Consider the following 13,790-nt stretch of genomic DNA (forward strand, 5'->3'; position numbering starts at 1 on the left):
CATGGTTGTTTTGGGGGGGGGGGGGGGAAGGGGGGGCGGTGCGGGCACTGCGGAGGTGAGGCGGTTGTAAAAGAAATCTACCAGACGTGAGTTACCCTAGGTTTGCTTTATTGCAGCGCTGGATGCACGGGGGAAACAGCTCCACCAAACGTGCATACAGGGATTAGCAACACACAGGTTATCTAGACTCAAAATATACATATTCATTATTTTTCCAAGAACAGGCAGTCCTATGATAATCATTTCTTAGAATCCATTTCTATCTTCTCCTCCCCGTCACGCATGCTCAGTGATTTGAGTTGGTGGTCCTCAGGGGTCTCTGGTGGTCGTCAGTGGTCTCGCACCCGTGTTCGCTGAATGACCCTCTTCTTGCAGGCATACGCAGTACGCTCGCTGGGGATACACCTCTCCATAACAACCTTCTTGATAAGATTGATATCCCCGGGCCTGTTGTCCGGTTGGGTAGGGACTGTACAAGGAACGTAGCAGCATTGTACGTTGCCATGGTCAGTTAGCTTCATTACCTATTATTACCTTGATTAGAAACCCTGTGGGGGAAGGAAAGATGGTTTAGTGTCATGCAGTGATCTTTCGTAAAAGCACAGCAGCATCGAGTTAACAGAGGCCTTGTCCTTTAATGGCTTTTTGAAATTGCAGGACTTGCCGGGAAGGCTTCTTCAGAAATTTCTGCATGCAAAACCCCATGTACGCAATCACTAGGCAAAATTGCTGAGAGAAATTGGCAAGTAGGTATTCGCCTTATGTCGTTCCCGTTCTCCCTCTACTTGTAAGGAGGTGTGAAATGCACAGGGGTTTAGGTGCAGTAACGAAAAAGAGGTCGTGGGTGCCCTGTCCCCCAAATGCAGGGCTAGTGTTGCCATATGAAATACCATGCATTTCGCGGGCTGTGGAGCTGCTGGTCCTTTTCTTAGCAAGAGTCACCAAAGGAAAAGAAACAGAAAATTCCTGCTCGGTGTCTATTTTCTTCCATTTCTTTTCAGTTCTCCTTTGCCTTGTAGCCCAGAAACTTGTAGCTTTGGAGGAGAAACATTTCCCTTGCGTTTTGCTCTTTTTCCAGAGGCAGGTCAGACAGGTTCAGGCAGGTGCCAGTGTCGCGGAGCATGCAGCTCCTTCCACAACTCCTCCTTGCTAGCTGCTGCTGAAGCTGCTTTGTTGAAGCTGCTGTCTCTCCTGCCAACCCAAACGGCTTCTTTGATTCCACTTCCCTGCATCTTCACACCCACCCGGAATAACTAGCAACTCTCGCGGTCAAGGGAGATCCTGCTGGGGTCCCTCGCAGACCTGCAGCACACCCTGTGTTGTTTCATGTCTCCTTGGAAGACTTGTAAAGGGAGAGAGCATCAGGCGGCAATGTTTGCTGATGTTGCGAAGCTATTTAGAGCAATGTGAACAGACGATGGTGGGGAGGGAGCCATGCTGCTACAGCCACAACCGTTCAAATAGCGGCCAAGGCGATGCTGTTAAGCAACGCTGTTTCAGGCCTCCATCCTCGGAGGCTTTCTAGACCCCACTGGAGGAACCCCCCAGCATCATGGACTGACATCCTCGCTGGAGCTGCCTGGCGCCGCAGGACGCAGGCCTGGGGCCTCCTGGTGACCTTTCCAACTTGAATGAACCTCTGAGACTGTGATTTCCCTGCTCCTTTTTTCCGCCCTGCTTCCCCCCCCCACGCCCCTTGCATCCACCCACATCTGGCCCATTCGTCCACCTTTGGTCCTTCTCAAGGAAGACCCTGTGCGTGATGTTCAGGGTGCCTGTGAGACACCCGTGAAGGGGCCTGCATGATTGAGGAGAGCTGCTGTTCGTTTTCTTCCTGGTTTTCCTCCTCCTGTTCTTCTGCCCCCCGATCTTACTTTTCCTCCTCCCCCTTCCCCTTTCTCCAGTTTATTCTTCTCCTGGTCTTCCTCATCATCTTTTTGCTCTTCCTCCTCCTCTTCTTCCTTTCCCTCCTCCTCATCCCCCACTAAATCTAGTTTAAAGCTCTCTGTACAAATCTGGCCGGCCTGTAGCCTAAGTAGCAGTCACGTACAGGAAGCAACCTGGATTTTTTTTCCCCTCCCGCAGCCCAGAGGATGCCACGTTGTTGTCCTCAGACTCAAAGGCAGAGAGAAATCCACAGAAGAGTGGTGGCCAAACAGTGAGCAGAGAGGCAGCTGCAGCCGAAAGCACCTGAGCCCGAGGATGGCAGGGAGCGTGCTGATGTGCAGACAGGTAGGATGCTGAAGGGGTGTCAGAGACTGTTGGAAAGCCACAGATCCCCTGTTTTGTCTCAAAGAACTCATGGTTGTTTTTGGGGGGAGGGGGGGGGGGAAGGGGGGGCGGTGCGGGCACTGCGGAGGTGAGGCGGTTGTAAAAGAAATCTACCAGACGCGAGTTACCCTAGGTTTGCTTTATTGCAGCGCTGGATGCACGGGGGAAACAGCTCCACCAAACGTGCATACAGGGATTACCAACACACAGGTTATCTAGACTCAAAATATACATATTCATTATTTTTCCAAGAACAGGCAGTCCTATGATAATCCTTTCTTAGAATCCATTTCTATCTTCTCCTCCCCGTCACGCATGCTCAGTGATTTGAGTTGGTGGTCCTCAGGGGTCTCTGGTGGTCGTCAGTGCTCTCGCACCCGTGTTCGCTGAATGACCCTCTTCTTGCAGGCATACGCAGTACGCTCGCTGGGGATACACCTCTCCATAACAACCTTCTTGATAAGATTGATATCCCCGGGCCTGTTGTCCGGTTGGGTAGGGACTGTACAAGGAACGTAGCAGCATTGTACATTGCCATGGTCAGTTAGCTTCATTACCTATTATTACCTTGATTAGAAACCCCTTTCCCACGATTATAGGCTTTGAAACAGTTCTAGGCCTTAAGCAGCTTTCTAGTTCACATAAGTTTTCTTCTAGCTAAGCTTCTATATTTTTTACAGCGGTGGATTGCTTCCCTCTACCTCCTCTGGTAACTTTCCAGCGGCTGCTTTGGGCGTGCACCATGCACCTTGGACGGAGGAGGAGCTCCCCCCAGCCCAATTCCAGAACTCTGTGGAGTGCAAAGCTCATCTGCGTGTTACTGCCCCAAGGGTGGTCCCTGAGGGGCAGAACAGTAGAAAGGTGAGCATGCGCGCCACACCGGGGTCGACCCACCACCTGTGGACCAAGACCTGCGGACTAAGGAGCCATCCCTGTGACGACATCGCAGCATCCAAGGGTAGTGATACCTATCCTAGCCTCTCCTCTCCTCTCCTCTCCTCTCCTCTCCTCTCCTCTCCTCTCCTCTCCTCTCCTCTCCTCTCCTCTCCTCTCCTCTCCTCTCCTTCTTTTCCTTCTGTCCTTCTTTTCTTCTTCTCCTTTCCTCTTAAGAAATTCATGCCTTATAAAACCGGTTGTTGCCTTTGCCAGGCCAATTTGCCTAGTTGTCGGTTGTCCTAGTCGCTGCTTATGGCAAGTGTTTTACCCGTTATCCACACAGTTGCCACTTGTTAACACCTAGCCCGTAGATTGTTAATAAAACTCCGTTATATTGTTCCTCTGAGTCATTCCTGTGGCTCATTGCATTGGCAGCTCCGCTGAGCGGGACTCATGCCTTTGGGGGATGAAAAGATTCACCTCCCTCGCAACCCACCGAGTGCGACGAGACAAGGGGGTTTAATTTCACCTAACCCCAAAACCTCATGGATCCAAGCGCCCCTACGACACTTCATTCCAGATGCAGCTGGGAACATCACCTCGGGTTAAGGTTCTCTAACCCTTGCCATTAGAACACCCTTGAATTCGCTGCTTTTAGCACTAACAAACTAGGCTAAGGAGGGTGACCTTTTTCCAGAGGTTCAGTGACCTTTCCTCAGGTTTCAGTGCACGCTCGGGGAAACAAGCTAGGGCTGCTTTCTTTGCTCTTTCCAGAGGCTCATCAGACGTCGCCTGAGGGTTGTGAACATTCCCGCAGCTCGGGCCCCGCTGAGCCTGCTGCCCTGCTGCCCAGCCGCACAGAGGCTTTTCTCCGCTGAGATACCATTTGACCTGGTCTGGTGGGGAAGTTTTGGTCTCGTGCCCTTCCCACTGACAAGTGCAGATCATCTTGTGTACTGGATAACCCTTCTTTTATGATTCTGTGATTTTCTGAGGAAGGTTTCTTAGCTCTGCTGTAGGAGGCGGGTACAATTCCAATCAAGCAGACGCGTTTCAGATGTGCTGTTTCCTTCCTCAAGGGCTTTTCTGGCAGGGGTAGGAACAGAACATGCTTGTCCTGACCCAATCGATTGTGTTTTCCCTTTTCTGCCTTTTCCTCTCAGGAAGATCAGGTGATGAAGAGACACACACCTTTTCAACAGAGACGGTTAGCAGATGGGCTGTCAGTGTCCTTCTACTGCATTTGCCTTGTCACCACAGACTCAACCAAGAACCGTTTGTTCTTCTTCACGGTGAGACCTAGTGGTCTGACGACTTCTGCGTGACACAGTGGCTTAGGAATCCTTCCCAAGGAGGGCACAGGGGTTGCAGAGCACATGGCATCAGAGGACTGACGGGGACAACCAATGTCCATTTTTTGTAGCGGTATAGTTTTTCCCTTTCTTACTGCACAGAAGCCATGTGCCGGCACATTCTTTGGATCTAGTTTGCCCTACTGAATCATCCGCTGTAGTCATGACTTTGAAAGCTCAGCTGACCCCAACGCGCATCATTCCTCATGCTTTTGCTTTCCAGAGCTGCACTCAGAAGGGCCTGCTGACCACGGAAGAGAGGTGGCCGTGCCACGCCAGACAGATGTGCCTCCTGAAAGACCCCTGCTGTGCTCTCCACCGTGGCAGAGCCAGGAGGAGCCACGGCCAGCAAGCAGAAGGAGGAGAGGTATGAGGCAAAGCCAAGCTGACAAACCCTGTTGCAAGGCCTCTCATAAGCAAAACCAGTTTTTGATGCAAAACCAAAGCAGACACATGTAGGAACTGCTCCGCACAGAAAATATAGCATGGTGAGGTTAACTGCAAAATTAGCAAGGCTGCTTCTCTTTAGGCATTGGTTGTGCCTCTTTCCGCTCAAAACGACAATGTTTAGGAACACTGTGCCCTGCAGAAGTAGAATGCAGCAGGAGAGGAGTTGGGAAGGGGGCTGTGAGCAGCAATAGAGTTCAGGTGAGCAGCAAGCCAAGCTTGCCAATGCTGCCTGTGGTAGTGGGATGGGGTGAGTGACAGCCTTGGTGCTCCAGCTGTTCCGTGGCACAAGGGGAGCTGCGCTTGCCTGCTCACCTAACAATGCCAACACTCTCCCTCATTCTTGCCAGAGCCCAGCTCTAACGTTGAAAACGTCCAGGGACTGCTCCAACACGGAATGTGCCAGGACGGAAAGCTCTTTCTGGCTTACGCCTTCCCTTGGCACCCCTATTGCGACATGGAGCAATCCCGTGTTTCAACTGCATTCACTGCAGTATTTTTATGGGATTTCACGGGACTTTCTCTGGTTTGTTTACAGACGTGGCTGGAGGCGATGGACATCCAGCTTCCCAGCTGGGTTCCGGGGTTGACGCGCAGGGAGATGGCATGGGTACGTCATGTACATCACCACTCCCTTCTCCTGAGACCCCACCTGGAGCACTGCATCCAGCTCCGGGGTCCCCAGCGCAAGAAAGACATGGACCTGTTAGAGCAGGTCCAGCGGAGGATCCCAGGGCTGGAACAGCTCTCCTGTGCAGAAACGCTGAGAGAGTTGCGGGTGTTCAGCCTAGAGAGGAGAAGGCTCCAGGGAGACCTTACTGCGGCCTTTCGGTATGTAAAGGGGGCTCACGAGAAAGGCACGGCGAGACTTTTTACCAGGGTCTGTAGTGACAGGAGAAGGGGCGAGGGTTTTAAACGGAAAGAGGGCAGGTTTAAATTGGACATGAGGAATAAACGTTTTACGCTGAGGGTGGTGACACGGTGGCACGTGTTGCCCAGAGAAGCGGTGGATTGGGAGTGTTCAAAGTCAGGTTGGAGGGGGCTTTGAGCAACCTGATCTAGTGGAAGATGTCCCTGCCCATGGCAGGAGGTTGGACCAGGTGATCTTTGAAGGTCCTTTCCAACCCAAACCATGCTATGCTTCTATCCTTTTGCTGCCTACTGGGGGAGGACACAACACCGTGGGAGATGCCTGGGAGGAGTCCCAGGGAGCTAGCGGGCATTGACCTGCCTCCAACATACACAAAACTGCTCAGGTAGCTTCCTTGGAGGAGTCCGGGGCTGCTGAGGTTTTTTTCCCTCTTGCAGCAAACGCAAGACAATATCTTTATGTTCCTCTGCGGACATGGACTGCTGTCAGGACCCGCTCTGCGGGACAGCCAGCAGCTCTGGGCTCGTGACAGTAGTGCAGCTGCGAAAGGTGCAGGTTGTGTTACGACTGCTGTGAGCAGGAATATGGACCCAGGCCTGTGGTGTCTGGTGATGGGTGCTGAATTGGGCTGTCCCTTTGGCAGTGGCAGGCTGGAAAGCTTCTGGACAGGGGACATATTTGAAGGAGCAGAATCCAAGGGCCAAAGTCCCTCAAAACCCTGCCAAGAGCTACAGAGCACAACCAGGGCAGGAGGGCAGGGACCGGTCACCTTGCCAAGTGCGCACAGATGTGGGAGCAGGGTTGGACCATCAGTGCGAGGGCAGCACAGAGTCATCCACTGCTGATTGATCTGGCACGCTGACATTTTACTGCTTCCTCATTCACTACACAACTTCCCTTGAGTTAAATCCCCTGCATAGCCTTTCTGGAGAGGGGAGAGTTAAATGGACCACACAGCTTCTGTGGTGAGGCCTTGCAATTTCCCTGGGACCCCAGGGCCAGTGCTTTTTCACGCCGAGCAGCACAGAGGGCACAACCTCCGTGAGACCCCTCCTGGTGCCGGACATGCTCGGGGGAGAGGCCGTCCTGCATCTCCTCGGCTCTCCCCGCATCTCCTGGGGCTCAGAGCCATACCCGTCCACCACGCCAGGCACCCTTCCCATGCCATTGTCACTGCTGTCCCCATCCCTGTGCTCGGCACTGGCCCCAGCCCCACGCTCGACCCTGGCCTCCGTGCTCTATGAGAGCACTACCCCTCAGCTCGGCCCTGGCCCCCCATTCAGTGGGGTCCCCAGCCCCATGCTCAGCAGCACCCACGTCCCATGCTGGCATGGTTTAACCCCGGTAGGCAGCTAAGCCCCACACAGACGCTCACTCACTCTCCTCTGCAGTCTGACGGAGGAGGAGAGAATCAGAGGGGTACAAATGCAAAACCTCATAGGTTGAGATAAAGACAGTTCGCTAAGGAAAACAAAACAAAACAAAACAAAACAAAACAAAAAGAAAGCAAGTGATGCAAAAAACCACAGTTGCTCACCACCAGCTGACCGATGCCTAGCCAGTCCAGGAGCAACAACAGCTCGCAATTTCATTGCTGAGCACTTTGCCATAAGGTATGGGACTGGTCATTTGGGGTCAGCTGTCCCGGCTGTGTCCCCTCCCAGCATCTTGTGCACTCCCAGCCTACTCGCTGGCGGGGCTGTGTGAGAAGCAGAAAAGGCCTTGACACTGTGCACACACTGTTCAGCCATAGCTAAAACGTCAGTGTGTTGCCGATGCTCTTTTGCTCACAAATCCAAAACAGGGCACCGTACAAGCTGCTATGAAGAAAATTAACTCTGTCCCATCCAAAACCAGTATCCCATGCTCAGCGCTGTCCCTAACTGCACACTCAGTGAGGTCCCCATCTCTGTGCTTGGTGCCACCCCTGTCACGCGCTTGCAATGTCCACAAGCGCCAAACTTTGCAAGGTCCCTGCCCTTTGCTCAGTACCTCCTAGTCCCCACTCAGTACTGTCCACATCCCCGTGCAGTTGGCCCCGTTCCCGTTCCCGTGCTCGGCACTTTAGGCCTGCCTGCGATCACCAAGGTCCCTGCCAGCACGTGCAAGGCTGCCTTGCACAGAAGCCCAGAATGGTTGAGGTTGGAGGGTGTGGCGGTGTGCTCCCCCCACACCTGAAGCCACAGCCACCAGTGGGGGTCACGATGGCTGCATCCAGCTTTCGCTGGACTTTGGGGGACAGATGGCAACACGGCAGCCGGGGGCTGTCTGGAACAGTGACCCAGGGGTCTTGCTGGCACGCAAATACGACTAGCAGTCAATCATCTTACTCGATAAATAGTGGACAGCCCCTCGCCCACTGAGCTCTCCTGCACGGCCGTGGGCTGCACGCCAGGATCTCCCCTTGAGTATTAGGTTACTCCTTGAGGTGGAGAGATTCCTTGCCACAGCAGATCCTCAGTAAGCGATCAATTGCACGCTAAACTTTGAAATCTCAGCCAAGTGATATAAAGGATTGATTGCGCTTATATAATCCTTTAGGCATATACTATTGATCAAGACTTGCACTAGGACTGGATCCAGCCGCACCTAGACTCAGAGCTCTAGGAAGGAGTTTAGAAAGCAAGGAGGTCCTTTCTGAACCTCATGAGTCAACGGGAGGGTCTCCCCGCCAGTTTTGTCTCGCCCTGTCCTCTCTGCAGTAAATAATCAAGCGTACTTTGCCATCGAATCTTGTTAAACCACTAACCATTGTCACGTTCGCTACCATACTTTGTTAAATCCCTGGTTTATATCACTAAACATATTGCTGCTGCTCTCTCGCCAGTGAAGCGCATGACTCCACCTGCAACAGAGGAGCCCATCTAGTCCAAGCACCTCCTGCTGAAGCAGGGTCCCCTGGAGCAGGCTGCTCAGGCCCTTATCCCGCTGGCTTGGGCCTGTCTCCAAGGCTGGAAACTCCACAGCCTCTCTGGGCGACCGGTGCCAGCACTGCAGCCCCGTACGGGTGCAAAAGCAGCCACCCCCCTGACTCGGGTGCCGAGGTGGCCGTGTCACAGGGGGCGGCAGGTAGCCGAGGGCACCCCTGCCCATACTGGGGGCACAGACAGACGAGTGCTGGTGATGTCAGAGTGGCCACTGTGACCCGTCGCCAAGGCCTGGATAAAGGGCTGCTGGGCTCTGGCCTTGCGACCTGGCGAGGTGAGGAGAGGGCAGGGGAAGAAGGGGCTTGCCCAGGGCTGCCGAGGGAGGAGGGGAGCCGCACTCCTTGGGGCTCCGGGGCCTGCGATACAAGCTCACCGTGTCCCACTGCTCTCTAAGGGTTGGCAGAGGAGTGTGCAGAGGAGAAACCCCGGCACTGCTGCGGCAGAGCCTCTCCAAGCACTTGCTGTCCATGCGCACTGCGTTCGCGATGAAGCAGCAGGACCCCGACTCGAGGGAGCAAGGTGAGAGCGAAGTATCCCTCCCCACAGCTCCCCATGGCTGGCAGAGGGGCTGTCAGGGCAGTCTGCATCCGGCCAAGCTAGGCCAGCTAGGCGTGGACAGAGCCAGGCTTTGGGGGACGCTTCCCTCAGCCCTGCAGAGGTGCTCATTCCCAGCGGCATTTGCTCTCTCCCCTCCAGCATGCATGCTGTGTCGCCGGGCAGAGGCTGACCCGGATATCTGTGGGTGCAAAAGCGCAAAGAAGGGGCTCTGTGCCCACACCTATTGCCTGGTGAGTTGTCCTGGGGCTCCGTCCGGCTTTCGGCCAGGGATAGTCCCCTCCTTGCTGATCTCATGAGCTCCTGGCCTCCTCTGCTCTGCAGTTCCTTGCCAGCGGGCTTTTTCCACAAGAGAGCAGGAACGGGTTTCTCACCGAGGACACCAGACGCGCAATCCAGGAGGCAGCCCAGAAGGTGAGCATCTGGCAAGAGCCGGGAGGCTTGTAGCAGGAGAGGCTTGCGGGAGCTCCACCTGGAGCCCCGGAAAGAAATCCCAGCCCTTCCACCAGCTCTGGGACAAACGCCTGCTCCCAGCAGCTCCGCAGAGGCTCCGGCACAGGCCAAAGCTTCGTGGACCAGGCCGATCTGCGGGCTGTGAGCCAGCAATGCCCACAGCCTGCGCCCGGCCCGGAGGCGTGGGGCCAGCCACGCAGGCCCTGAGCCTGCCGCTGAGGGGGGCTGCTCTGCTCTTTCCAGCGCTGCTTCGTTTGCGGCGAGACGGGCGCCACCATCACCTGCCAGCACAAGGGATGCAACCGCAGCTTCCATCTCCCTTGCGCCTCAGAGGGTGAATGTGTCACCCAGTTCTTCGGGCTGTACAGGTAAGGGCTGCCGGCCCTCGTGCAGGAGCCTCCCCACCTACCAGCAAGCGAGGAACCCACAGGGACGCTTCCCATCAGCTTGCCACAGCCCGAGCCTGAGCCCGGACAGGAGCTGGGGCTCCTTCACACCTCCTCTGCCCTCCTCGCCGTCACCGGGGAAGGACTCGGCACTTGTCACCTCACCTTGCCCATCCCTTCCATCCTTCTCCCAGGTCCTTCTGCTGGGAGCACCGCCCAGAGCAGGCAGTGCAGGCCGCTCCAGAGCACAACACCACCTGCATCATCTGCCTGGGCCTCGTGGAGGACAAAAAGTCCTACCACACCATGGTGTGCCCAGCATGCCAACACGCCTGGTTCCACCGGACCTGCATCCAGAAGCAGGCTATCCATGCCGGCGTCTGCTTCCGCTGCTTGCGTTGCCAAAGCAAAGATGAGTTCGTGATGGAAATGCTCACCATGGGGATTCGAATCTCCAAGAGGTTCGTTTTTCTCTTCCCGACTCACAAGACGTCAGGCGCAAGCGTGGTGCCAGGCCAGGGCAGGCCTGGCCACCTGCTGTCCCCTGACTCTTTGTCCTCTGCTGCGTGGAGGAGCTGGCAACAGGGTGTGGGCAGAAGGGCAGGAACGGCCTGGATCTGCCTGATGCTGGGGCAGCCGGGGCTCAAGACTTTCCCTTCCTTCTCCAGCAGACAACCGTCACGGGAGAGCGACCAGGCATTTGGACTGGTGTATCAGAGGCACATCCGCTGCAATGCCAGCAAGTGCCTTTGTCTGGGAGGCAGGGAGCAGGCAGAGGAAGAGGGGTGAGTTGCCAAAGCAGCGATCTAGGGCTCTGCATGGGATCTCTGTCTCCCCACGTGCTCAGGGAGGAAGGACTAAGAAGAAGGGTTCTGTCAGGCAATCCGGTGCTTGCGACACTTTGTCCTCACAACCAGCAACCCCTTTGCTTCCCCAGGTCCTGGCAGATGCTCCTGTGTAGCTCCTGCGCAGCCAAAGGCATCCACAGGCGCTGCTCCTACCTGAGGAACAGCGCAACCACCTGGCAGTGTGACTGCTGTGCTGGCCTGGGCCCTGGTAAGAGGCAAAGCACCCGGGTGTCCCCCGCGCTGGGGCCAGGGGCCAGGCTAGGCCTGGTAGCAGGGACTTAGGTTGGGCTTGGCTTCAGGAGGGCTGTGGGCACCACGATGGCCTCTCCTGCCCCGGGACTGGGTGGCCGTGCTGCTGACCTTCTTGCCCCCCCTCGCAGGTGCCAGTGACAAGTCAGAGCTTGCCAGCATCAGAACCGCCAGCCAGGCGGCATCGGGGCTGTCCCATGGCTCCCTGGTGCCTGAGAGCAGCAGGCCCAGCACCATCACCTACACACCACCGGGGCCATCCCGCAGCTCCCCAGGGCCTGAAAGCAGCAGCCGCTCCAGCCACCTTGGGCCAGACCGCATCCGGCACCGCTCGCAGTTACAACGTCGGGCGCAAAAGCCATACAGCCGGCCTGGCAAACCCCGTGGGACCAGCCATGTGCCAGCTCCAAGTGTCGAGCCGAGCAGCCCCAGCACTGCCTGGCAGATGGCGCTGGGGCTGTTCCTCGGTTTGCTGGCGCTCCAGAGGAGCAGCTCCACCTCTGCCAGCCAGGCAGCGTCGGGGCTGTCCCGTGGCGCTCTGGTGCTCGAGAGCAGCAGCCGCTCCAGCCACCCTGGGCCAGACCGCATCCGACACCGCTCGCGGTTACAACATCGGGCGCAAAAACCATACAGCCGGCCTGGAAGATGCTGCTGACCAGTCGTGCGCCAGCCCTGAGTGCTGGCCCCCATGCCCCAGCACAATAAAGTTGGCTGCTCATCTTAGCTGCACTGGGAGATCCCACACTCGTTTGTCCATCATCCTCCTCTGCCCTTCTCAAGGGCCAGTCTTAGGGGATGGGACTGGGGGTCTCCCTGCTCTTCTCCCCCAGGGTTGGCAGCATCTTCCCCAGACCGGAATTCCTCCCTATGAGCTGGCCTTGGCCAGCTGCCCAGCACCTTGCCCATGTGCTTCAGGCCTTGCTGGCCCCGGGAGGCTGCAGTTCAGTGTCACTCCGGAGCAGCGCTTTCCCCCAGTGGCATGCTCACACGCACCCCCCCCTCAGCCCCATTGCACCCCTCCTCTCTACCCCTTCCCCACTCCCCTGCGACAGCTCTCCCCCACCTCCAGGCGCAGCGCCGCCGTCCCACAGGGCACTCCTTGGTTCTTTCTGGACTTGGGGGACTGTCGGCAGGCTTAAGGTGTGCCCCTGGGCTTGGGGGTTTTTTTGGGGGGGGGGGTGTAGCTTCTGAGCCTGGAGGTTGGTGCCAATTTGCGGGGAAACTTCAGGGTTTGGGGACGTTGCTGTGTCGGGTGCATGCTGCCAGGTTTGGGGGGTGCTGCCAGGTGTGGGGTGCCTCTGGATTTAATGTTTGTTCCTGGATTTGGGCAATGCTACCAAGTCTAAGGGTTATCTCTGGTTTGGGGGGGTTGAAAGCAGCACCGGCTCCAGTGGAAACAAGCCCTGCTGTCCCTGCAGCAGTGCCAGCAGTGCATTTCGTAAGGTGCTGGGCACCGGTGTGGTCATGCTCCACGCTCTGGCTCGTGGTTTCAGCAGCTCGGGTAGCCGGCTGGCCACCCTGGAGAAGAGCTGGGGTGCCACCCTCAGATGTTTTTCACTTGCTGTGTTTGAGGTGAAATTACGTCTCTCACGTCTGGAGTACTTCAGGAGAGTACACACCACGCTGCCTGCCCCGCCCTGGTAGTAAATGATGTGTTTCTCTTTGGAGTTTAATTGCCTTATTCCTTCTTTTGGTCCTCTGGTGCAGATCACTCAGCGCCAACGGTGCAGGCTGATTGTCGCATTGCGCCTGCTGTTTTGCTTGGCAGTGCTGCAGGAGGGAAGCTGGGCAGTGCTGCTCCACTGCCTGCTGCTGGGGTAGCTGTGGAGGAAAGAGGCTTTAGGAAATCCCTTCCCGAGTCCAGCTGAAGCTCAGGAGGTTTTCTGCCAGTGGAGCTGCTGTGGCACTCACAGCACTTGGCGAGGTCTCGGACTTTTCTTGGGCTCGCTTTAGTTTCTGCTCCGTGCGAGATTGTTGGCAAGCATGGAATCCGCGCAGGCAGCCTGTGCTCCTGGGGAATTGTCTTGTTGCTTTTTGTCACAGAGCGGCTTGTCAGACAACTGTCTAGTGAACGAGGCTTCTAGTGATGGTTTGCTATCTGGATAGCCAGAAAAACAGGAGAGGGATGGAAGTCACTATCTTTAAGCTGGGTGGAATCAGCAACTCGAACTCATGAAATGTCTTGGCACATCTCAGATGAGCTCTGCTAGCATCCTCTGCCTTTAGAGTGATACTGGGTAAGATCAGGAAGCTTTAGTCTCGTGCTAGCTTTTCACCTGCAAACACTTCCATGTACTTCTTCCTGCATCTGCTTTTGTCCCTCTAAAACCAAGAGCTGGTCTCTGGGTCTTCTGCTTTGTAGTCAATGGTATTACTTTTTAGTTTAGTTCATCTGCATTTCTTTCTCTCGCTCCCTCTCTGTCTCGGAGAGCTGAATAAGCTGTTACAGAGAAGATTAACCAGGGGCATATTCCTGCATTGAAGAATACAACGTAGGAGAGAAAGGCAGAAGTGTCTCCTCAGGAGACATCTACAAATGACATCTACAGGCTGTG

The 13,790-nt window shown here is 55.8% G+C and overlaps 1 protein-coding gene across 1 annotated transcript; it reads left to right on the top strand.

Annotated features, from left to right (window-relative positions):
- The first annotated feature begins 4,270 nt into the window (after positions 1-4,270).
- LOC129200419 (uncharacterized) lies at positions 4,271-11,890 on the top strand. The gene is given in 10 exon segments (XM_054811770.1): positions 4,271-4,439; positions 4,723-4,866; positions 5,485-5,777; positions 6,255-6,389; positions 9,139-9,263; positions 9,973-10,120; positions 10,333-10,599; positions 10,810-10,923; positions 11,076-11,329; positions 11,367-11,890. Coding segments are annotated over 10 exon segments (2,121 nt in total). The 5' UTR covers positions 4,271-4,322.
- The last annotated feature ends 1,900 nt before the right edge of the window (positions 11,891-13,790 follow it).

The sequence above is a fragment of the Grus americana genome, unplaced genomic scaffold (assembly GCF_028858705.1).
Source record: "Grus americana isolate bGruAme1 unplaced genomic scaffold, bGruAme1.mat scaffold_1004, whole genome shotgun sequence".
In the NCBI taxonomy this organism is placed as follows: Eukaryota; Metazoa; Chordata; class Aves; order Gruiformes; family Gruidae; genus Grus; species Grus americana.